Genomic DNA, 23,525 nt, shown 5'->3' with positions numbered 1-23,525 from the left:
TAGTCCGACCATTGAGTGGAAGCGTCCTTGTGCTATCTATGAGATCTACACCTACAAGGATGTCGTCTACAAAGTGGAGAATAATTTAGTTACCCAATGTACTTGTTACTGGGATTAGCTTTTATCTAGTTTATTCTTTCGAGCTACTTTTCCGCTGGATGTAAAGTGGGATTTTTGCTTCACTTTACTTGTCTGTTGACACTCTGATTATATATCTATTATTCCGTTTCGTTTATGATTCATTCTTTCATTATTGGATCTATGATTTATCTTCCGCACTCTTGTTATGGTTGTTCATGATTATGTTATTGCTTATGTGGGAGGTTGATCACTCGATACCTGATCTTCGGGCTGTGGATCACACTCTCGGGTATGCCAGATAGGGTACCGGCTGGGAGGGCGTGACACTAACCTTGACCCGGAAACCTTTTTATTTGTAGGTCCGATGACCCGAAGTAAAGTAAGAAGTCAGCTTTGGGCCATCCCAGTGGAGGACTTGGTGTCTGGCTTTGAATCCATGAGAGTTGATGATGAAGTTCTATTTATGGAAACTGAATCTTGATGAAAATCGGATTAGTTGATGGACTTGGAGTGCTCTCTATCTTGGTTTGAAGGCATTTCTACCTATTAGGTAAGTCACTTGACATGTGTGCAAACCCCTTTAGGATTGGATTTGATCTGGGTCTTCATTTCCCTGTTTTGGAATTGCTGTCAGCATTGGTCGACTGATTGGTCGACTGGACCAGTCGACCAATCCACTCGACCAATGAGTGCTGTCTTTGGCAATTAGGTTTTTCTTGCTCTATTTAAGTCCAATCTCGAGTCTACTTCGTATTTGCTGCCTCCAAACTCTTTGGAACGAACCAAAGACCTCTGCAAGTCATCTCTCTTGCATCCTTGGTGATTTTCTTGACGGATCTTCGTCAAAACTCTTCCTTTTCATCAAAAGGTATGTCTACACTCTCTTCTTCTCCTCTATCTCTTATTTTCTTTCCTTTTTGAGTTGAGACAGTAGAGGAGATGCTGCATTCTCTGTTGCAAACATCTCTGGACTTGTCTCTCATGATCATCCTAAGGATTAAAGGCTAGAACAATGATCTTAACCATGATCATTGCAAGCTTTTGAAGGAATCATGATCAAACCATGATCTAATCTTTGTTAAACTTCTGATTTGAATTCTGATCTCCTTGGATCTTCTATATTGATCATGTTAGTAGTTAATTGCTGTGTTTTCTTTTCATGATCCATGATCTATCCATCTCTAGTTGTTCTCTTCTACCATACTATGTGTTCTTCATGAATCATGATAGTTACATATATGGTAGGTTTTGTTTCCTTATTTAGATTTATGCTTTTAAGCCTATTTCCTTGAAGATCTAAGTATGCTTTTCATGATACCTTTACCTGAAGCAATAATCCATCCTCCTATTGTTCTTGTCTTTGATTTCTATTTTGAATTCATCAAGATCCATGGTTGATCTAATTATGGTAACTTTTTGTTTCCTAATTTGGATCTTGATGTCTTGTTTGGATTAATGTTTTGAGGTCCCCTATATGTTAGGATACTACTGATGTAGTTTACCCCTTGATTAGTACCCTTTTGAACCACCAAATTCGGATTTCATATCTTAAAACTCTGTTTTTTTTAGGCTATCGTCTGCATTGGTCGATTGATTGGTCTGGACCCGATCGACCAATCCACTCGACCAATGAGTACAAGCAACTCCAATTGGTCCGTGTTGGATGTTTTGGTATCTTTTCTGTTAGGGATCTTTCCTAATATGTTGTATACACTTGTTTAGGACCTTCTTCTCAAGTTTGCCAAGATCTTACTTGATTTCTTAGGATTCCTTTGCGAGTTATAAAAGGTAAGGATGGTTATTTCCTTAATTGCATAGATAGCATGAATCTAGTTTCTATATTTGAATATCATTGATATGTTTCCTTAATTAGATTCTTACAATGATATACTACTGTTGCATAACTTTGATTACAGTAGCATTACTTATTCATATTGAATTGACTCATGTATGATTTACTTACCAATTATATACAAAGTGATTGCAATTATTGATTTCTTTCCATATATGAAGTTACCATATATGTGATGATATGAATTGATGCATGTGTATGCTTAAGTATGGTTTGGAAAGGAGAGGTGTCGTTTTGACACTTCTGTCCTTGGACTACTACGGGAATATTATGGGATGTTTCCGGAGATGCCCTCTGGACACCTTCCTAAACTGTTGGATGACATATCTAGGATTGTCTAATAGTGTTTGGCTAGGATGTCCCGTTATGTCAGACCCTAATCGGAGGGGTATTGAGACCGAACGACCCGTGGTAGCAATGGGGATTCATGGGCGCTCAAGACCGGTAACCAACCCGTGAGAGGACAGGAATCACATTGTGGGGGCCATTTATTGGTAGGGTTGCATATGGATAGACTTTGGCTCACGGGCGCTTAAGACCGGTAACCAACCCGTGAGAGGACGTGAGAGCTTCCCGTTTACCATATGTGGATGATCAATAGGGTTGATGAGTCCGTAGTCAGGGACTATGAGGACTCTAGTGTGAAGGATACCGGAAAGGATAGTCAGGGACGAGGAATGGACGTATCTGGATCTGACTTGATGTAACTAAGTAGAAGACTTGCATTTGGCTAGGTTTTACCCTGACATGCGCCGGTACTTTGACCAATGGTGATGTGAGAGAGTGGTGACTTAACCCCCAGCCATGGAATGTCCCGAGGGATGCCGGACCCATTACCAACTGATGATGAGTGATTGAGACCTTCCTAAAGAAGTACGGTGCTATGACTTAAAGCATGTCCGCCGATAGAGACCAGCATACATAGAGTTAGATTCATTCATTCATTGCTTGTCTCATATCATATTGCATTTATGTTTGTTCCGAAATCTTGCCATTTATGATATTATGGATTTAATCGCCTTACTGAGTTTCTTTGAAACTCATTCCTTTATTGTACAATGTTTGTTAACTATCCTGCAGGTACTGAATACTATGACGGTTCCTATGAAGAAGCGCAAGGCGAAGAGGCATATCTCCAGGAAGGTGATTGCGGTTACCACAATTACACTGAAGATCCCGCGAGTGGTTATGCTCCGTACGATGCTTAGTCCGACCATTGAGTGGAAGCGTCCTTATGCCATTTATGAGATTTACACTTATAAGGATGTTTTCTATAAAGTGGAGAACGATTTAGTTACCCATTGTACTTGCTACTGGGATTAGATTTTGTCTAGTTTATTATCTTTTAGAGCTACTTTTCCGCTGGTTGTAGAGTGGGATTTTTGCCTCACTTTACTTATCTGTCTGACACTCTGATTATATCTAGTATTCTGATTTATTTATGATTCATTCTTTCCTTATTGGATCTATGGTTTATCTTCCGCACTTTTATTATGATTGTTCATGATTATGTTATTGTTTATGTGGGAGGTTGATTACTCGATACCTGATCTTCGGGCTGTGGATCACACTCTCGGGTATGCCAGATAGGGTACCGGCTGGGAGGATGTGACAATGAACTTCTGGGCAAGTTCTCTGAAATTATGGATTGATCCCGGTTGTAAACTACTGAACCACTTAATGGCCGGGCCCTTCAGGGAGGTTGGGAATGTACGGCAGAGCAGTTCGTCCTCCCGACCGAGTACAGTCATCATGGACTTGAAATAACTAATATGTTCCTTCGGATTTGTTTTTCCTTCGAAAGGAGTGAAAGTTGGCATGATAAAATTTTGAGGGAGGGGCATATTCATGATATCGTCAGAGAACAGCTCCCAATCCACAACGTCTAGGTCTTCGTCATGGTCCCGGTCCTCTAATCTTCGTTCTACCTCGGCCATCCTTCTCCGGAGACGGTTCTGCTTCGCCCCATTTCCACCCGACTTCGCGGTGCTTGCTCTTCTGGACTGCGTTCGGGAGATTGATACCCTTGACCGGGCTCCTTGAGGTTGACTCTCCCCTTGTTGTTCATTCTCGACCCGGCGACTCCTTTGATGAAGGTTTCCTATTCGGGAAGGTACCGAGATGCGGTTAAGGGCACTGACCCTTGTACCATTTGGCTGTCTTTGACCGCGTTCGGCACCCGTAGGAGCTGATCTTTGGCCTTCGACTTGCCCTCCTCTCGGGATCCCACCTTGTGGTCGGACTCTCCTTGCATTTTGGAAGGCTCTGTATAACCTTGCCATTTGGGTGTTGGGCCTTGGTCCTTGTTCGACTCCAACTTGGTGGACCAATCCCCTCAACACCCCCTGCATCTCGAGCATCGCTTTTCGAATTTCTTCTACATCGGCGGCAGCAGTAGCAGGCCCTTGGGGCCTTGCTGATGTGCCTTCGCCATGAGGCCCTTGAGGTATTTTCTTTTCCCTGAGTGGAACTTCCTCCGCTCGGGTTGAATGCTCGGCCTCATTATCTTGATGTGTTTGATATTTTAGATCCGGGTTTCTGCCGGCGGTCTCCTGCCGAGTACGCCCATTATTAGCTCCTCACCTTGCCATGACTTAAAGATTGTCTTTCCCACAGACAACGCCAAACTGATGCGTCTCAGTTACTATTCAGATGCCAACTAAGCCCCTTCTTGTTCCTGGGAGGCTGGGACAATGAGTCCTGCAAGAAAGGTTAGACGCGGGCCAGCTCGTATGCCGGGCAGCCGTCTCCGATGGCTAAGTTAGATAGTGAACAAATTCAGATCTCGTGCAAGAGCTACACAGGGTTATGTTCATAATGTATTGGATGCTTACCAGAGAGGTGAGTCTTCGCTTAAATAGTGTATGTGTTACCTTTTCCAGATTGGGCAGGTTTTCCGGCGAGAGCCGTTATTTCTCCCTGGACTACGGTTCCTTGTCGTCTGTCCTGCTTAATCATCCTTGTAGTTGACCTTCTATCTAGGGCGTTGTTGCCATATGGTCCAGCGTAAATGACGCTCTTCTTTGGTTAGTTAGTAAATGTCCCGACTAAGTGTATGGTTTAGCCCCACCCGGGTCCGAAGCCGGTCGGGTATAAAACCTCCCGTATCACCATGTATGATGAATCATTGGTTCTTTCTCTTCTATAGACCAGTGTTGCCGGCAGCAAGGCTGAGCCTCTTTGAGGGAGGTCAGATATTTACCAAACTTGAATTCTTCATTTACTAAATAATATATTCAAGTGCTTTTTCTCATTAATCTGGCTGTTGCTTTATTATTCCTTTTCTTATTTATTTATTTTTATTTTGTTTTAATATACAATTACAAATTTTTTTACCCAGTAATATATTTATCTCATTCAGTGCAAGTTATATGGTTTCTTTCTCATAGACATTCTCATCTTATTGCAGAAGCTCAATCTTGTCAATGGAGTGCTTTTCACTGGAGGTTGGGCCAAAAATGGTTTGTATTATGAGATCGTACAGACAATTTTTGAGGTATTTACACTGGAATAAAACAGAACCCATTATTTCAAATCAGCAAGCATACGATGTAGAATGTGATATTTCCATGAGTTCAGCTGAGTATGTATTAATTATTGCATCAATTACGTTGGGTCTTCATGCATGCTGGGCAATGTGAATTAGATTAGCTGATCATTAACGCTTTGACCAATTGTCCTACACGTGTACCTTCCTAATGCTGGTATAAAGGGGTAAAATACCCAAAGGACATCTGGGATTTAAGTGCTTATCATCATATCATCCAAATTTTAATACATCTTCTCCATCAATAAATGTACCTATAAATAAAAATATAAAAAGAAAAGAAAGAAAAAGAAGTCTTGAATAACTGCTAATGCTTGATGTTATTATACGATTAAGGCATTAACTGAATGAAGGAAACAAAATCAATATCAATCAAGCCTGAAATTTAAAGATGTGGCTGGCATTCTTGCAGTAGCAACCCCGTCTCCAGAAGTGATATTAGGGAGTAGGCAGATGATGTTTCATGTGTGTCTATAAAAAAGGACGAAGAAGAAGAAGAAAGTGGTGCATGTTAATGCCATCTTACCAGTTATAATCCCTCATAAATGATAGGTGTTTTGTGTGTTTGTTCTTTTGCAGCGAATACTAGAGAAGAACGACTCAGGCGATCATTTTCCTTTGTTTGCTATTTGCTTAGGCTTTGAACTTCTAAACATGATCATTAGCAAGGTAATCTATCCCTTCTGGATCCATAACATTGGGGTGGTGCATTGTTCAAATCATATTTTGTTACCTGAATGAAATATTTATTATATTTAACAAGGAAATAGGATATTAGGATAGGAAAAGCATAAGGTCCTTGAGCTTGTCTAGACTTAATTGCATACTAAATTTGTTAACTTGTTTGTTTAGTGGATAAGTTGCATTCTTGATGATTATACGAATAAACTCATTAACTCCAAGACATGCACTGCAATGTATACATGTTACTTAATTGTTTCCCTATCTTCAAATTGAAGCTGACACTTGGGCAAGCATGGGGCCAGTGGCGAACCCAAGTTCAACACATGCTATAAATCTAAAGCCAATGTTATTGGGTTGTCCCATAGTTGGTTTTTCCTTCTTTTTATTTCGTTCCCAAGTTTGAGCTTTGTTACTTATAACAAACCAGAGACAAACCAAAAAATGAAGAAGAAGAAGAAGAAAATGGAGGAGATATAAAGAAAAGATGGGACAGATTGGGCTAGAAGAGCATAAGAAATCTTCCCCATGATAACTATCTATAAGCGTTGAAATCCCAGTTTGGGAAAGACTCGTTCCAAACTGATTACAAGTATAAAAGGAAACACATATCAAACAAATTAAAGGAAAATTTTAGTAGCAAGCCTACGGTTGCTCATGTAATACAAGGATCATGAGTAAAAGCATCATAACCTACACATGAATCATATGTACCCCCACGGTACATATGGATCACGTATCATGAACAAGTAATAAGCTAGTTATACTAGAATATGTAAATTTGAAATTTATGGTAACAACGTTGATTGGAATTAAACTTATCCAGTTTTGATAAGGACATATATGCTACAAATATAAAGCCAATGCATTGGGCCGTTCTATAGTTGGTTTTTCTTTCTTTTTTTCATTAGCTATGTTGCTTATAACAAAACAGAGACAGACCAAAAAATGAAGAAGAAGAAGAAGATGGAGGAGAGATAAAGAGAAGAAGATGGGATAGATTGGGCTAGAAGAGCATAAGAAATCTTCACCATGATAAGTATTTATAAGCATTGAAATCCCAGTTTAGGAATCACTTCTTCCTAAACTAATTACAAGTATAAAAGGAAACACATATCAAGCAAATAAAAGGAAAACTTTAGTAGCAAGCCTACAGTTACTCATCTAATACAAGGATCATAGAAGTAAAAGTATCGTAAGTTGTAAACCTACACATGACGCGTGGTGTGAACAATTTAATAAGCTAGTTATACTAGAATATGTAAATTTGAAATTTATGGTAACTAGGTTGATTGAAATTAAACTTATCCAGTTTTAACCTAAGGTAATATTTTCTTACTGTTAAAAACCAAATTCACTTTATTTCAGTTCATACTAGCGTTATTCTTTGTTTGAACACTTGCTGTGGTTTCTAAGATTTCAGGGCATTTTCCTGCTCTCTTGTTGAAAGATTACTCTTGTAATTTTCTTCTTAATATTTTTTCCTCTTTTGATGCTAGGATGTTAACATTCTCGAAAAGTTTAGTGCATTAGATCAGCCATCTACTCTACAATTCACAGAATACATACAAATTGAAGGCACAATGTTTCAAAGGTAATAACTGCTTTCTAATATATGTCCTATTTCCTTTGCAAGTTATATTGATAAGTTAGTTATTTCATTTGTCTAATGATTTTAGGCCTCAATTATATTGCAGTTGTACATCAAAGGGTTCTTAATGTTTCACCAAGGTTTAAATTTGGATGCTACACAAAATACAGTTGCAGTTGTTAGTCAGACATTTTGTTTTCTTGATGCATTTCTATTTTGGATTGAGATAAATAAAAGCATCAGGATTATTTGTAGGTTGTTATTCCTTAAGATTTAACATGACATGCATGAGGTTTTTGCATGCCACAAAATCCATGGATTTTTTATTAGGAAGCGCCCGTGGAGATTGGTTGCCATTACGAAAAGTAATTGGTGAGAGAGCATGTAGTCTGTTCATCTTTCCCATGATTGGGACAGGATGATAGGGGATTTCCCAAAATGGAACTGGGTGCTGCTCTTTTCACACCTCTAATGGCAACTGAGTCCAGGGTGATTCCGGAGCGATCAAAGAGTGCCCTGCTGTAGATCCCATGACTTGCCAGCGGAAGAACAAAAAAGAATTTAACCGGGTCCTATTGGACCAGAACTGGACTGGCTCAAACCAGCTAGGAAGCACCAATTCAAGCCAGCCCAACTGGCCTTCTATGGAGATCCGATTTGAAGGCCACGATTTTGACAAGGAAGCCGACATTTAACCCGTCAAATTCTAGTACTTAGTTACTATATGTAAGTTTGTAATTTTTGTTAGTTTCTATTTTCAATAAGTTGCCATACTCAATAGTTGCTAGGTTTAAGTTGTAACAACCCTCGTTTTTCTAACTCGAAATCCGTATTGCAGGTCCGAGAACTCGAAGGTCTAGTCGGATTAATTTTGTGGAGTGTCCAGATAGAAGTCCATGATCCATATCCAGAACCCATGGATCTGGATTCTCTTGTTGAAGAATCTTCCTTACTGGGAAGTTGGATCTCTGGTAGAAGGCAAGTGGTGTTTGGAGATGTCCGGAATAAAGGTAAGACCTCCCCCATGTGTTGTTTTGGGTTAGGTTGTGTTTGGGTTTCAACCCCCTGAGCAAAGCACCTTTGTATATCAATATACTTGGGGGCGGTTGATTAAACCAAGCGACCGCCACTTTCTGCTTGAGGGAAAATGCCCTATTTTGCCCCCTTTTCGTTATAAATAGCATTCCTCGCCCTATTTTAACGCATTATTATGTTCGGGATTGCTATTTTGGGCGATTAGGCGGTAATGGAAACGTGATGGAAAGTGGGTGAAGTGTTGTTAGTGATCTGGAACCTTTTCCCTTCTATTCTTGGTGAATCTCCATCTGCTATTCTCTTCTTTTTAACCTCTAATTGATATGAACCCATCCCCATTTTGTTAGTGGTTACCCAATTGATCAGTTGTAGCTCTCTTTCCGATGTTCTTGATGAGATCCTGTCCAGAAACGAATCCCTGCATTTGTTAATGGATGGATCTAATCAAGGGGAGAATTTTGGGTAGTTGATCTTTGTTAATTTTAGGTTCGTTTCACCCCTTTGTTATATACATATTAAGTTTGAAATTCAGACTAAGATCATCCCAAAATGGATTGAAATCGGATGATCAAAAGTCTAATTTCGGAGTTGGAAACTGTCTGAAACAGGGGCGGTCGCTTGTAGAGGTCGCTTAACCTAAGCGACCGGCACAAGCAACTGGCTGGTTTCCAGTAACTGTGTAGGTTTGATTTTGGATTTGTTTTGACTCTTGACTCTTATACATTCTTGTAACCCTATCCTTGCCTAGGTCTTCCGTGGGCTCCACTTTCACTCCTGATCCTGTCTAGTGCATTCTCACTCAATTTTCAAGGTTTCCTCCCCTTCGCTGGGTCTCTAGGTCTGATAATATGCCTAGAATGGTCTCTAAACTTAAAGGTCCCCCTTGGCTAGTCAGTCCCCTTTAGTTACCTAGGCTGCATTAACAAGTTGATTAGCTTATCCACAACAAAGATCTACTGATTTTGAAGCCAATCTTGAAGCAAGGTGACTATTCTTTTCTCAAACTTATTCTTTTTCTTTCAAAAACCATGTTCTAATGTTCTATAATGATGGAGGGGGTGCTGGTGGAGCAAAAGCTGGAGGAGCTGCTTAGCCATTGATTTTACTCTTATACTCTCATGCTGTAACTTATAAGTACACCGATGTTTTAATGTGAAATTGTGAACAATTGAACGCGTTTGATGTATTATTTGACTTTAAACCTATATGTTTTCTGAGGTATTCACATTCCTAAGTGGAGATCATCCTAGTAGCTGCTCAACTAACCTATTGAGAGAAGGTTTCCTTTCTAAAGGAACCAAACTATGCATTCCTAGGACTAACGCTTCTAAGGTTTTTTTGATCTAGGAATTTCACGCTGGGGGAGTTGCTCGTCATTTTGGTCGAGACAAGGCTATTACAGTAAAGGATCGATTTTACTGGCCAAGGCTCAAGAGAGATATTGCTAGGGTGGTAAGTCAATAAAAACATGTCAAACTATACTCCCCTGCTATTGCCACATTGCCCCATAGGAAAACTGTTAAAGATGGAAGTAGAATAACATTATATTGTTGCTTGTCAGCAAGATATTCATGGATCTTATGTTGGTCAACAGTCTTGTGGTTGTTTTAGGAAAGATATATGGGATAGATTTTTTTTAAAATTTTTTGGTTAGATCTGGCACTGCTTTATTTCCAGATTTCCTATGTATTTAGTTTAGGAAACTTATTTAGATCTGATTTGAAGTGAGCTGTAGAAGTTACTTATTTTCAGTCTTTCTACTTTTTGGAAAGTGGACAGAATATTTTGTCCAGATATATGTAATCTTTTTACATAAATAAAGGGCCTGCAATTCTAGAATATAAGTCTAGAATTGCAGGGAGCTTCTCCCCAAGCTGGTTCGATCTTCCCTTATCCTTATTCTCCATATCTTCTTCTCCTCCACTTCTTCCTCGTCATCATCTCTATTCTAACTTTCTAAACTATAGGTGATGCAGAATTGAAGACATATTTAAGAAAGAAGAAGCCCATTGGGTCAAGCCCATCAAAAGCCTAAAGCTATCACCTAAATCAACCCATGGCTTTCATGGGCTAGGACTGTTTTAGTGGGTTAAAATTAGCCCACATATGTTGAACTTCATAGTCTAGACCTAAGCCCAAGTCTAGTTTTTGGAAAGTCAATAAAAGGGGCTGAGGTTTGAAAATAAAAGAACTCATTGTCAAATGAGTTTTCCTTTGTCAAAGAGTTAGTTAGTAGTTGAGTTATTAATAGGTAGGTGGTGTTAGCTAGTGGTTGGATGTTACCATTAATGTTTATGTCTCTTTAGAATGCTATATAAAGAGACGTATGTAAGAGGTGAAGACAACTCATCAATTGAAATCAAATTACTTTGTTAGCATTCCTTCTCTATGGAGACTCCTTGTGTTTGATCAATGTAGGTTGGTGTTCGACCCAATTGCCCCACCTTGCGATGTGAAGCCTGGATGTTACATTGTTATTCTCAATTCCCTCATATTGTCCCTTCAATTTCTTCATCATAGTTTTGGCCCTGTTTTGAAGATCTATTCAGCCTATATTGTTATGCTATTATCCTTATAATACCACTTTAGTTTCAGCCCTCTTTCACATCTATTTTTTTGTTTCACCTTAAGCTTGAACTTGATTTCCTATGAAAGGTCCTATTTGGCTATTGTTTTGTTCAATCAAATACAGTACTACATTAACAGGGTTGTAACAAAAACCTTAGTGTAGGATTCATGTATGGCCTACCTAGTACCTTAAGAGGGCATGACTCCATTTCTATAGTGGTAGACCACTTCTTGAAGACAATTCATTTTATTCCTTGTTCTAAGACCTATAATGTGTCACATGTTGCTAAACACTGTTTCCTTGAGGTTGTTGCCTAATGCCACGTTGTCCGATAGGGATGTTAAGTTTACTAGTCACTTTTGGAGGACTCTATTGAGAATGATGGATGCTAAGCTTTGTTTCTCCATTGCTTTTTACGCCTAGACTAATGGTTAGACTAGGATTGTCATTAGGAGTCTAGGAGATTTGTTACATTACCTTATAGTGGAGTACCTTACTAGTTTGGACCGTGGTCTTGCCTAAGAACAACCACTGGTCTGTCACCTTTTGAGGTTTGTTAAGGATACTAGCCTAGGGCACCCAGACCTTATCCCAGCCATTTCCAACTCTAGGTTTTCCTATTAGTTGAGTCTTTTACACAGCATATATTTGATTTACATGTAGGTATAAGATAGTATATAGCATTGAGTAATGATTAGTATAAGTCCAGAGCTGATGTGCATTGGTAATCTGCAAGAATTTGAAGAGGAGACATGATGACGGTTAGGATTAGATTGAAGCATTTTCCTAAGGAGAAAGTGAGCAAAACTACATGCTCATATTGCATGTCTAGGTTCTAAAAAGAATAGGTGCTTATGCTTATGTTCTTGATCTGCAAGTTGACTTGGGAACTAATAATATTTTTGATGTAGAGAATGTTGAGTACCATGGCATTCCCATTTATCCAAATGACCTTGATACCCTTATTTCGTTCTTGATGACGTTGTTGCTTAGACTCCTCGCTCACTAGCACATCATTACTGCCTTCCCAAAGTTTCAAAGTAGAGCTACAACAGTGGAAGAAATCCTTGATGAGGGAGTTATAGTGACACAAGAGGGTGGTTCCAAAGAATTCATAGTCAAGTGGCGTGATTGCCCTGAGATTGATAGCACTTGGATCACTGTTGAGGAGCTAGAATGGCTTGACCTAGACATGCTTAAGTACTACGAGAGTCTTTATTCACCACTCACCCGAGGTGAACTCTTCCTTGTCGGGGAGAGTTGATGAGGATTGAGGACACCATTGTTATTGAGAAACAGTTTCGTTTATCAGCAGCGCCCACGTTAATATCAACCCAGTGCAGCACCTATATGGATGGATGATGAGTTTAGAGGCTATTGTATTTCCCGGGTCTATTGGTTTGACAAGTTAGCATCACCGGTAATGTAACTTAGTTGTCATTTATTGGTTATGCATCTTCTATTTGGATTCTTTTGTCTTGTGTTGCATTTTATTTGGGTTATTGGGTTTTATTTGGTTCATTTGCGTTCTTATTTTGGTTGTTCAATGTTAAATGGGTTTTGGGTTCATCCATGGTTTATATTCATCGCATGGATTGTTTCGCTCAAGTATCTTATTAGATTTCCAGTTTGACCTTACTAGAATATTAGTAGGAAGATTATTAAGGTTTTTGAATTTTGAACTTTCTTGTAAGAAGAACTGTGTTCACAATGGATTGGATTGTTTGAATTAATTAGAAAAGGAAATCGGGAATCTCTCTCATTATTGGCATGCATTTCCTCACTCTCTTGGTAAATCTCTTCTTCTCCTCTCCCTTCTATCTCTTGCCTGAAACAGGTTCCCCCTCCCTTACTTTTCTGTCTTGCGGCTCCTTGCAGCATTGTCTTTTCATTTCTTTCGTTTTTCTTGTTTTTCTTCTGTATGACAACCTTTTTTTATGTAGTTTCTTCTTCCCCCCCCCCCCCTTTCTTTTGCTTTCTTCTTCTTCTCACAGAAATCCTTCCCCTTTCTTTCCTTTAGTCTTTTTGTTTATTTATTATTGTCTTACCTTGGTTCTTCCATTCCAGTCTTGTTCATAATTTCTTGTTTTGCTTTCACTTGTTATTTCTTGCTGTCATACAACTGCAAGGACCACATCCTAACTCCATATTTTGGAGGCATGCTGTTTCCATTTTTCATTTACTTCAATGATATAAATACTTTTGTTTTCTACTGCTTCCTTTTAAAAATTGTCACATTGTTATTTCTGCTTTTCTATTGCTAGTTATAGGTGTCTGGACTAGGACAGCTTATGTTCTTTAGAAATTCTTGATAAAGAGGCATTCTATTAAGGTGTTAGGTTGCCATGATCCCGTTCCTTATGTTTTCCTGTTGAGTTTTGTTTTGTCTTGCATGTTAGTTTCAGCTGACATTAACCATTGCTTTGTTTATTTTATCAAATTTGTATATTCATCTTTTGTCTTCTGCTGCAGTTCCCTATGACTGTTTTGCCATTAGGGCACCAACCTAGAGTACGCATTAACAGCCCTTGTATGATCTGTAGTCCCTAAGATAGCCCCTACATCATTGCCTTTGTCTCTTGCATACCCTATTTGAGGCTTGACTGCTTTAGTGTTTTTTCCCCCTCTCTTTTTCCTCCTCTTGGAGGCTGTAGCTCGTTGTTTTGATTTTTTTTCTCAATTATATTATTCATCTAGCCAAAAAAAAGGCTAAGAGAGAAGAAGGAAGAAGGGGTTGGTGTATTAAGAAGAAAGAGAAGTGAAAAAAAGAAGTTTGGGGTGGGTTGCCTTCAACCCTCATACAAAATAGTGGGAGAAGAACCAGCGCTACGCTAGGAGCATTATCTCTCTGAATAGAATCTAATCGCGTTGGAATTTTAACTTTTAGTTCATGGGTGATGGAGCTATGATCAACAATAAGCAAGGAGCAAAAGCTGAGGAGTTGAGAGCAGCTGAAGGAAGAATGGGAATTATAAAGCACAACCAGAAGTTATTGTTCATGCTATGGTAACGTGAACAGAAACCTAGGAGATAATTCTTCCTATTTTGGTGGGCCCTAAGTCCAGCTTGCAAGAACATAAATTTATATTTGATGGGTCCCAAGCCCAGCTCACAAGGATATAAAATAGGTGATTCTGTTTTATGTGGGAGTTTTAGAGATAATGTAGGATTTTGTTATTTATATGGGGATAATGTAACCAAATTTTAATTCGGGTAGGATATTATTGATCAGTTTTAGTTAGTTTTGAATTGCTAAGAAACCTAGTTAAGGTTCGAAATGTTGCCGACTTTTGGCGTGTCGGTGGCTGTCTACACCACAGACATGGCGAAATGTTGGCGACGTTTTGCCGACATTTGGATTGGTGTCGGTGAAAAATCGACACTTTGTTTCGGGGGGTATTTAGGGTAATTTTGGCTTGAATTTTGTTGTGTAGCCTAATTTTTATGCCAATAAACACACTAGGAGCGTTATTTTGGCCTAAAACATCACCTCAACTAATGTTCCTGATCGGCACATGCTTGGCTGTATGCGAGCAAAACTGAAAGTCTGGAAAACTCAGGTAAATTGTTGGGAATTTTGAATTTTCCCAAGGGCAATTGTGAAAATGCATTTATTAGGTTACAAAATATGAGGTTTTGGTAACCACCAACCCACTCAACACACAATTTGAGTTATGGGATTTTATTTTGGAAACCGCTCTCTTGCTCTCTCTCTCTCTCTCCAAGAAATGCAAGAATTGAAGGAATGATTTGTGGAGTTTTTCTTCTTCCAAACTGCGATCTCGCTTTTCGACCATCCATCCACGACGGTATTTGGGTTGTGGATTTTCTTCTCTTTCCACGAGATTGAGGAGGATTTGTTGGTGACGAATTTTGTGGAGGAATGAGTATGTGGATGCTTAGTTTTCTTCCACTGCAATCTTTCTTTATTTGAGAATAGTGAATCTAGGTAAGATTCTATCCCTCTCCTCTATGGAATAGTATATCATGCTATCTCCCATGTAGATATAGAGAACCAACATAAACCAATGTAAACATGCAAAAAGAACACAAGCACACAACTAGTGAAGAGAAGTACTAAAGTCTACAATTCGTTATACAAGTCTGTTGAGAACGGCTCATGCTTCATATTCTGTTGTTGGCAGGCAGCGACCCTGGAGCCTGTGGAGGTCCTACGTCACTTTGAGCCTTAGAGTTTCTTTGTAGTTTGAAAAAATAAGGTTTAAATGCAAGAAACAGGAGAGAGAAGCTCTGGAGAAGAGAGAGAAAATGACAATTATCGAATGAATTCAGCTCAATGTTGTGAATTTTCTGATATATTGCCGAAAAATCGAACTTTGAAGATAAATCGGCGATATGTTGTTGACTTATGGGAAATCTCATGTTGCTAGCCTTTTTTGTGTCGCCCTCCATGGACGTGGCGATATATTGCTAACATAATGTACCATGGTCTTAGTAGAATTAGTTTTTTGTTAGTTTTAAGTTTCCGAGAGTTGTACTCTAGTTTTCTTATTGAAGTATATCTCTTTTATTATTAAACACTTGGAATATTCAAATGTCCTACACAGTTTCTAAAAGGGTTCTTCAATGGCCACCTGACGGTGGATGGCAGTGAATTGTGATGGGTCCCAAGATGACAAATTTGGTGGGTATGGACGATAGGAAGAATCCATAGAGGTAACCTGATTTTTGCAACAGCTGGGAGAATGAAGAGTACCGCTGTTCTGCAAACCAAACTCGTGGCTATGGTTGGATTCATAAGCCAAAGGAGATGCATCTTACACACATACAGGTGCGTGCTGATTCAGAGACAGCTATACACTTGGTGATGGGACCTTTTGAATCCCTTGGTACGTACTTGATATGGAGGCAGAAATTAGAGAGCATGCAAGGTTTTTTGTGCACTGTTTTTCGTGCATCATGTATGAGAGATCAGTTACTGTGCAGATCTCTTGGCTGGATTTCTTCAATTCACTCAAAAGATTCATTTTCAGTCACCATGTCTACTGGCAGCCCTCTTAACCTAGTTCAAATGGATGCCAATGGCACATAATATTATAGATTGTAGATTGTAACCCAATTTATTTTATTAATAAAGCTACCTTTTCTCCAAAGAGAAGAAAAATGAAGTAAAGCTTGAGTTTGTACATTTGCAGCCCTCTCTCTCTCTCTCTCTTTTTCTCTTCTTTTTCTTCTTAAGATTCTTCTTCTCCATCTTCCTCAGTTGAAGTCTGATTCTTCTTAGGTTTCCCCATCTTCCTCCTTTCTCCTTTATTCGTTCGCCATTATTTTTGGCATCAGAGCTCGAACCTGGGTAAATCTCTTCTCTATCTCATGGACTCTTCAAACATCTTGCTTTTCTTCTCCTCTTTGAGATCCATTTCTTATATCCCTTCCTTCCTCCTTTTTCTTTCCCCTAATTTCTTTTCTTCGTGAGTGTGACCGAAGAATGCTACAAAAACTGATCAAATCCTGTTTTTTGTGGTGCCAGTCGAATGAGGCATTTTTATTTTGGGTACATAAATGGGGAGGCAGATTTTTTTTTATGAAACTTGAGAACAAGCTTTTTTTATTTTTAAGAAGGATTGATGCAGCACAACCAGAAGTTATTGTTCGCGCTATAGTAATGTGAGAAGTAACCTAGGAGATAATTCTCCATCTGAACTTGATATTTATTTGTGTATCCCCAATTTTTAATGTTCAGCTCAAACAGAAGCATTGCCAGAATTTAACTTGGAGGGTTAACACCAGACTTCCAAGGGTGGAAGGCTAAGATGCTAAGTTCAGCTGGTAAAACAGTTCTCATTCAATCTGTGTCACAAGCAATGCCAAGCCATTTTATGTCATGCTTGCTTCTCCCAAGATTAGTTTTATCTGAAGTTGAATCAGCCAACAGGAACTTCTTTTGCTCGAATGGAGATAGATCACATGCGCACACTGTGAATTGGAAGACTATATGTCTTCCAAAAAGATTGGGAGGACGTAACTTAAAGAACTTTGCGTTGGTTGCAAAAAAGCTTGGGAGCTTATGAACCTTAAAAGGGTCACTTTGGAGTAAGGTTATGAAAGAAAAATATTTTTTCAGACTGTAATTTTTTACAAGCTACAGCTCCCCTCCCCAGTTTCTCTTGGGGTTGGAAATCCTTGATTAAAGAAAAGGATTTAACCATAAATGGCATCTTTCAAGTGGGTAATGGCTCTCGGATTAACCCATGGACTGAGGTGGATTCCAGGTTGTCCTCCTCTTCAAGCTCCTTTCCCCTCCCCCCTGATGCACCAACTATTGTGGCTTCCTACATACAAAATGATCCTCCATCTTGGAATGTGAACTTGGTTAAAGCAGGGTGGCCCCCCTGATCCCAGACTTGTGTACTTTATGCAATGATAGAAGAGCTACAGCGGACATTTTACTCCATTGTAATTAAGCAAGATGTGTGGGCACATTTCAATATACATTGGTGGAATCAGACCAGAGATTTGCAAGTTCAGATTGCATCATGGATCAAGTCAGCATCAAATAAATCTCAGGAGAGGGGAATACTTGCTCTTTGTCTTATAACTTTATGGCTTATTTGGATATCTTTCAATAATTGTCCACATCAAAGGCCTTTCAAGAAGCCTTCTCAGGTTGTGGTTGGCAAATTCTCTAACTTTTGAGAACTTTGATGCTATTTCACATCACCATTTGAAACAGGAAATCTGTAACATTAAGTAGATCCAGAAAATGGAACCATCAAAATAAACATAGATGATGATTCCATTAAAAGAGGTGAGAATCTCTTTCAAGCAGGGTATGAAGGCGTGGCTAGAGACAATTCAGGACATGTACATTTCTGCTTTGCACATCCAGGAGGAAACCTGTCAACATTACAATCGGGGGCTGCAGCTGTTAAATGGGCAATGCAACATGTTTCATCATTTCAACTCAAAGATATCATCATAGAAAGCGACAATGCAACCATCATTCATCTACTGCACTCCACAGTTGAACACACACCATGGAAAGTCTAGCAATTTTTGGAAGACATTGCATCAATAGCCTCTAGTTTTGAAGCCATTACTTTCCAAAGCACTCACAGAGAAGGACATTTTGCAGCAGATCATTTGGCTTCTTATGCAGCAAACCAGCAAGCATCTTTGTTTTTGATATCTCCTCCCCCTTTATTGTATTGGCCTCTATTTTATGATAGACTAGGTTGTAACTACCCTTAAGGTTTTAGACTTAAATTTAAATAAATGACTTTTCACAACCCAAAAATAAAATAAAAATGTCCAGCTTGCAAGAAGATAAATTTATATTTGGTGGGCCCTAAGTCCAGCTTGCAAGGAGGTAAAATAGGTGATGCTGTTCTATATACAAGTTTTAGAGATATAAGTAGGATTTTGTTATTTTGTTTATTGGGATAATTATGTAATCAGCTTTTTGATTCAGGTATGATATTTAAGAATTTTAGTTAGTTTTCAATTGCTAAGAGTCCTAGTAGGAATAGTTTTTTGTTAGTTTTAAATTGCCAAAGCTCCTACTATAGTTTTCATATTGAAGTATGTCTGTTTTATTATTTAGACACTTGTAATCAGCTTGTTGAGGAAGGAATAGAAAAATGAAGTAAAGCTTGAGTTTTGTACATTTGCGGTCTCCCCCCCCCCCGGTCTCCTCTTTTCTTCTTCTTCTTCTTCTTAAGTGTGTTCTTCTCTAATTTCCCCTTTTCAAGTCTGCTTCTTTTCAGGTTTCCCCTTCTTCCGCCTATCTTCTTTATCCTTTTCTTCCTTTATCCATTCCTTATTAGGGAAGGAAAACTCTCTTGCCTACATTCATTACGGAAAGTACAATTTAAACTTACATAGACAGAAGATATGGTTAATGTACCTTCATTACAATCTAACCTTATAACTTAAACTGACATAGACATGTTTGACTGCAGTACCCCTGGTACATTCTAACACCCCCCTTGAGCTGGAGAGTTAATGTCTGGCATTTCTATCTTGCTAATTAGGGTGCTAAATTGGTGAAGATATCGGCTAGTTGGTCATCTGTTTTCAAAAAGGGGTATAGAAATGTCTTTTCACTTCAATATGTTTTGTTCAGTGATGCTGAGTGGATTGTGGGTAATGTTTATGGCAGCCTTATTGCCACAATAGATCTCATGGGTCCTCCAAAGTCAAAACCCAACTCTTTGACTAACCTCTTCGACCAGATAAATTCACACACCATGGGCAGTGACTCAAAACTCTGGTTCTGCACCCAATTTGGCTATAACAGGTTGTTTCTTCTTCGTCCAGGTAACAAGGTTTCCTCCCACAAATGTACACTAACCTGATGTGGATTTTTTGTTAGAGATTAAACCAGTCCTGTCAGCACCTGTAGAGCCTTCTGTCTTCAAATGTTAATGCCTACCAAAAAGGAGACTTTTTCCTGCTAAGGATTTTGATTATCTAATAATTCAATGAACTGCATCCAAGTGACAGGTTTTGGGAGCATACGTAAAGTGGCTCACAACCCCAATAGTACAAGATGCAACTGGTCTAGTTAGTGACAGGTAACCAAACTTGCCAATCAATGTCTGGTACTTAGCAACACCAAGGAAAGGGATAAGGCCGAACCAATGGTCTAGCACTTGATTTGTGATGGGAAGGGTGCTCAAATGTTGCTTCACAAATGGCATCCTAAAGGGGTACTTATCATTTTGTATAGGAATAGCACAAGCATGGTGGGAGATCTCGCCGAGATCTCGCGAGATATCTTGTTTTTTCAGCTTGGCAAGACGAGATGGAGGGCGAGAGCAGCGAGTTGGGATATCTCGCTCGAGATCTCACCATATCTCGCCATATCTCACCTTGGATCTTGTTGGAACTCTCAATTTTTACCTTTTTTGTGGATTTTGGCTGAATTTTCACTTGCAACTACTCTTAGCACATCTACAACAAGGAAAATCAATCATTCTTTACTTGTCTTATGAATTTATGATTTAATGACTTATAATGGTTGTATAATTATTTTATTTGAAAATTGAGATTTTGATACTCATATGGGTGGAATTTTGATAACATTTAAGTTTGTTGATGCATTTGATATACTTGCTTTTTATAATATGCCTTAAAGGTTCTATATTACATGTTGTATAACATTGCATTCCTTAATCCTACTACATTTCGGTTTCACACTATGGGTAGACTTAGAAATCATACATAGGGTTGTTTCTAACAAATCCAAGGCCACCAACGTGTTCAAAAGGCCTTAAATTAGCTAAATACCAAGTTTCAATTCAAATGAGACCCTAAAACCCACCGAGATGGGCCACCGAGTTGACGCCAAAAAGTTGTATATCTCGACCGATATCTCACCGAGATGGTCGAGATCTCTCTTTTTCAAGGTAGTGAGATCTCTCTCTCGAGCAAGATCTTCTACCATGAGCACAAGGCTAGACAGGGGATCCTGGCACGCACTTGGAGATGATGGATAAATTTATCCCAGATGGTGACTATTAATGTGGAAAGGGCAGTCTTATTCCTTTTTGACACTTGGGAGAGAGCCTCCAGATGCGGGCCGAATAGGTGCTTAGCAAGGAGATGTGCGTGGAAAGGAATTTCAAATGGCTATTCTCTAACAAAGTAGCTTGGGAACTCATTAGGTAGAATTCTCAAACTGTGGACTGGTGGACAACAGTGTGGCTTCCTGATAAGATCCCTAGGTTACTACGTGGAGATGCCTAAGGAATGCCCTTTTGAGTTAAGGAAATCTTATATCAGAATGAAGACCCAGGTGCAACCATACTCTATTTTCTGCTTGGCAGGAAGAGAATGTCTGGATCACATATTTTTTCCAGTGTGACTTCAGTGCTTTAGTATAGGGTGCATCTTTAAGAAACTAGCAAATGAGGGAAGATTCATGACATGAGTGCAAGAGGCAGACTTCTGGGTGAGGTTTTACGATTAGTCAAGGACAAGATTTGGGTAATTGAGTAGCTGGCCTTCTGCTTCTGCACAACCATTCAGCAGCTTTGGATGAAAGGGAACTACCAAGTTTTTAGTAATAGGACCAAAAGCAAACATTAGGTGGTAGCAGTCATAGTTGAGGATGTTCTTACTTCTTATCAAGTGTGGACCCTTTAACTGTCTCAGGAGAGTGAAATCAAAGTCTAAGTACTAAGCTCCATATTGTTTATCAAGTTTGGACCTTTAACTTTCTCGGGAGAGTGAAATCAAAAGTCTTAAGTACATAGCACCATATTGTTTGGACCAGCAGGATACTAAAAGCATATACATCAATTAAACCTCCACAGCGTATGTTGGCATTGCACTGTGATGGAGCGCTAGCAGACTCAGCAGCAGCTAATGGAGGCCTAATTAGAGGCACCACTGAGAAGCCAGTGATAGCTTATGCATGGACAGGAGAGGAACAGTTGTTTCTAGTAATCGAGCCACATGAATTTCTGAAGGGCTGCAACATTGTATTGATGAGGTATTTGTAGAAGTTTTCATTAGATCAGACTCTAACCTGGCTATTGATATTATAAGTGGGAAGATACAAGGGCCATGTAAAGTCCAAGGAATAAAGTAGGGAGTTATGCTGAAGACTAATCAGCTGAATGAAAAGGAATTCTGGCGTGTGTGGAGAGAACAGAACTAACCAGCAGATTATACAGCAGGAGTTAAGGTGGACAATGTGCAGCTAATTTGGGAATCTGAGGAGTTCCCTAGTGACCTTGAAGATCTTCAATGGAAAGATGCCGAATTATTTAATCTATACAAACTGTAACTGGGTATTGTTTTCCTATGCGGGATATTGGCTAGAAGGGAATGCCCTTCTTGGTCGGAGTCCTCCACCTCCCATCTATTCTGTGGAAGGTTTTAGAGGACAATCCCTTTTGATAAAAGAGAGTCTAGTTCATGTCTGAACAGCAAATAACTTAGAACAAAGTAGTAGAGTAGGCAGCAATAGCAACAGTTCGCTGCAGGTAAAAATCAACATCTCCTTCAAGAAGACTCCCAAACTAGTACAAGAGGTTGCATCGTTCTCTAGGATTTAATGCTCAGTGATGCAGGATCAGCACCTATCTCGGCTTGTTTTTTCTTAAAATAAGCCTATGGTTGGGTTACCTAAGTCATGGGTCCTTGATCCTTCAGTTTTAAAGTGAAATGGGCCTCTTAGTGGACCTGTAGTGGGAGCATCTAGCTCAAGTGTGTGTTTCACAATTGCAGCCTATTCCTGCTTTAACTAGTTGTATCAATGCAATAACCATACAATGAGGCAAAAAAAACCATACAATGAGGGCTGCCAAGTCCACACCCTAGTCATGAGACTCATAATTACCAATTCAAGTATAAACTTTGGACACACTTCGCTCAAAAGAATCATCATGAATATTAATAATTAATAAATTGATTAAAAAAGGGACCAATGTTTAATTACAAAATAAACCGGGCCAAAACGGGCACAAATGAATTAGATGGTCACATAAATCCAACAACCATTTGTTCACCATGGAGCAACCTTACAATAGGGTCACGGCAGTTTTAAATGGTAAATTCTGTGTTTTTCATAGCACAACTTGCAATTCCCACTGACCTTGTCAAAGGTAACCATGAATTCGCTTGTAAATACTAATGTATGCGGTTCACAATGACATACCAAGTAATATCATATCAGTATGTTCAATATGTAGGCAGATCCTAATTTTAAACATTATGTCTGTTGTAAAACTTGTTACAAATGTATTTTGTTTACTTTTTTCCATTACACTTATTTGGGTTTTATGGATGTGCAGATTTCCTTCAGATTTACTTGAAAAATTGACAACAGATTGTCTTGTCATGCAAAATCATCATTTAAGTTGTCAAATCTTCACTCTAATTCCTTCAGCCACAAAGTTCATCATTGCAATTTTGGTTGGTAACGACAAAGGCTTTTGGTTTTATTTGATATAGCTGACCCCATCTAAGTCGGAATAAGGTTATGGTTGTGGTTGTTTATGTTATTGTCTTGTTATATATTCATTGATTAAATGGTTCTTCTAAAAAATGATTCTACATTAAGTTAATTAACATCCTTGAACATCTTGTCCTACATTTGATTATTACCTTAATCTAAGGTATGCAGTACCATCTAGAGTCACTGTCAAGCTATACTGTAGGGCATTAATTTAACGTAATGTTCTCAGTTTTTGGGAGT

At 39.0% G+C, this 23,525-nt stretch overlaps 1 protein-coding gene across 1 annotated transcript in view; it reads left to right on the top strand.

The window, feature by feature from the left end:
* The window catches only part of LOC149005100 (gamma-glutamyl hydrolase 2-like), a 124,962-nt gene that overhangs the window by 12,750 nt on the left and 88,687 nt on the right, over positions 1-23,525 (top strand). The window contains exons 2-5 of the mRNA XM_089169595.1: positions 5,343-5,429; positions 6,060-6,149; positions 7,661-7,755; positions 23,122-23,180. Coding sequence (XP_089025721.1) covers positions 5,343-5,429; positions 6,060-6,149; positions 7,661-7,755; positions 23,122-23,180 — 331 coding nt within the window. The remainder of the gene's footprint in view (positions 1-5,342; positions 5,430-6,059; positions 6,150-7,660; positions 7,756-23,121; positions 23,181-23,525) is intronic.

The sequence above is a fragment of the Hakea prostrata genome, chromosome 9 (genome assembly GCF_041222555.1).
Source record: "Hakea prostrata isolate BN-2017 chromosome 9, UWA_Hpros_2, whole genome shotgun sequence".
Classification (NCBI taxonomy): Eukaryota; Viridiplantae; Streptophyta; class Magnoliopsida; order Proteales; family Proteaceae; genus Hakea; species Hakea prostrata.
Note: the sequence above shows the minus strand (reverse complement) of the source record. Positions and strands in the feature narration are given on the sequence as shown.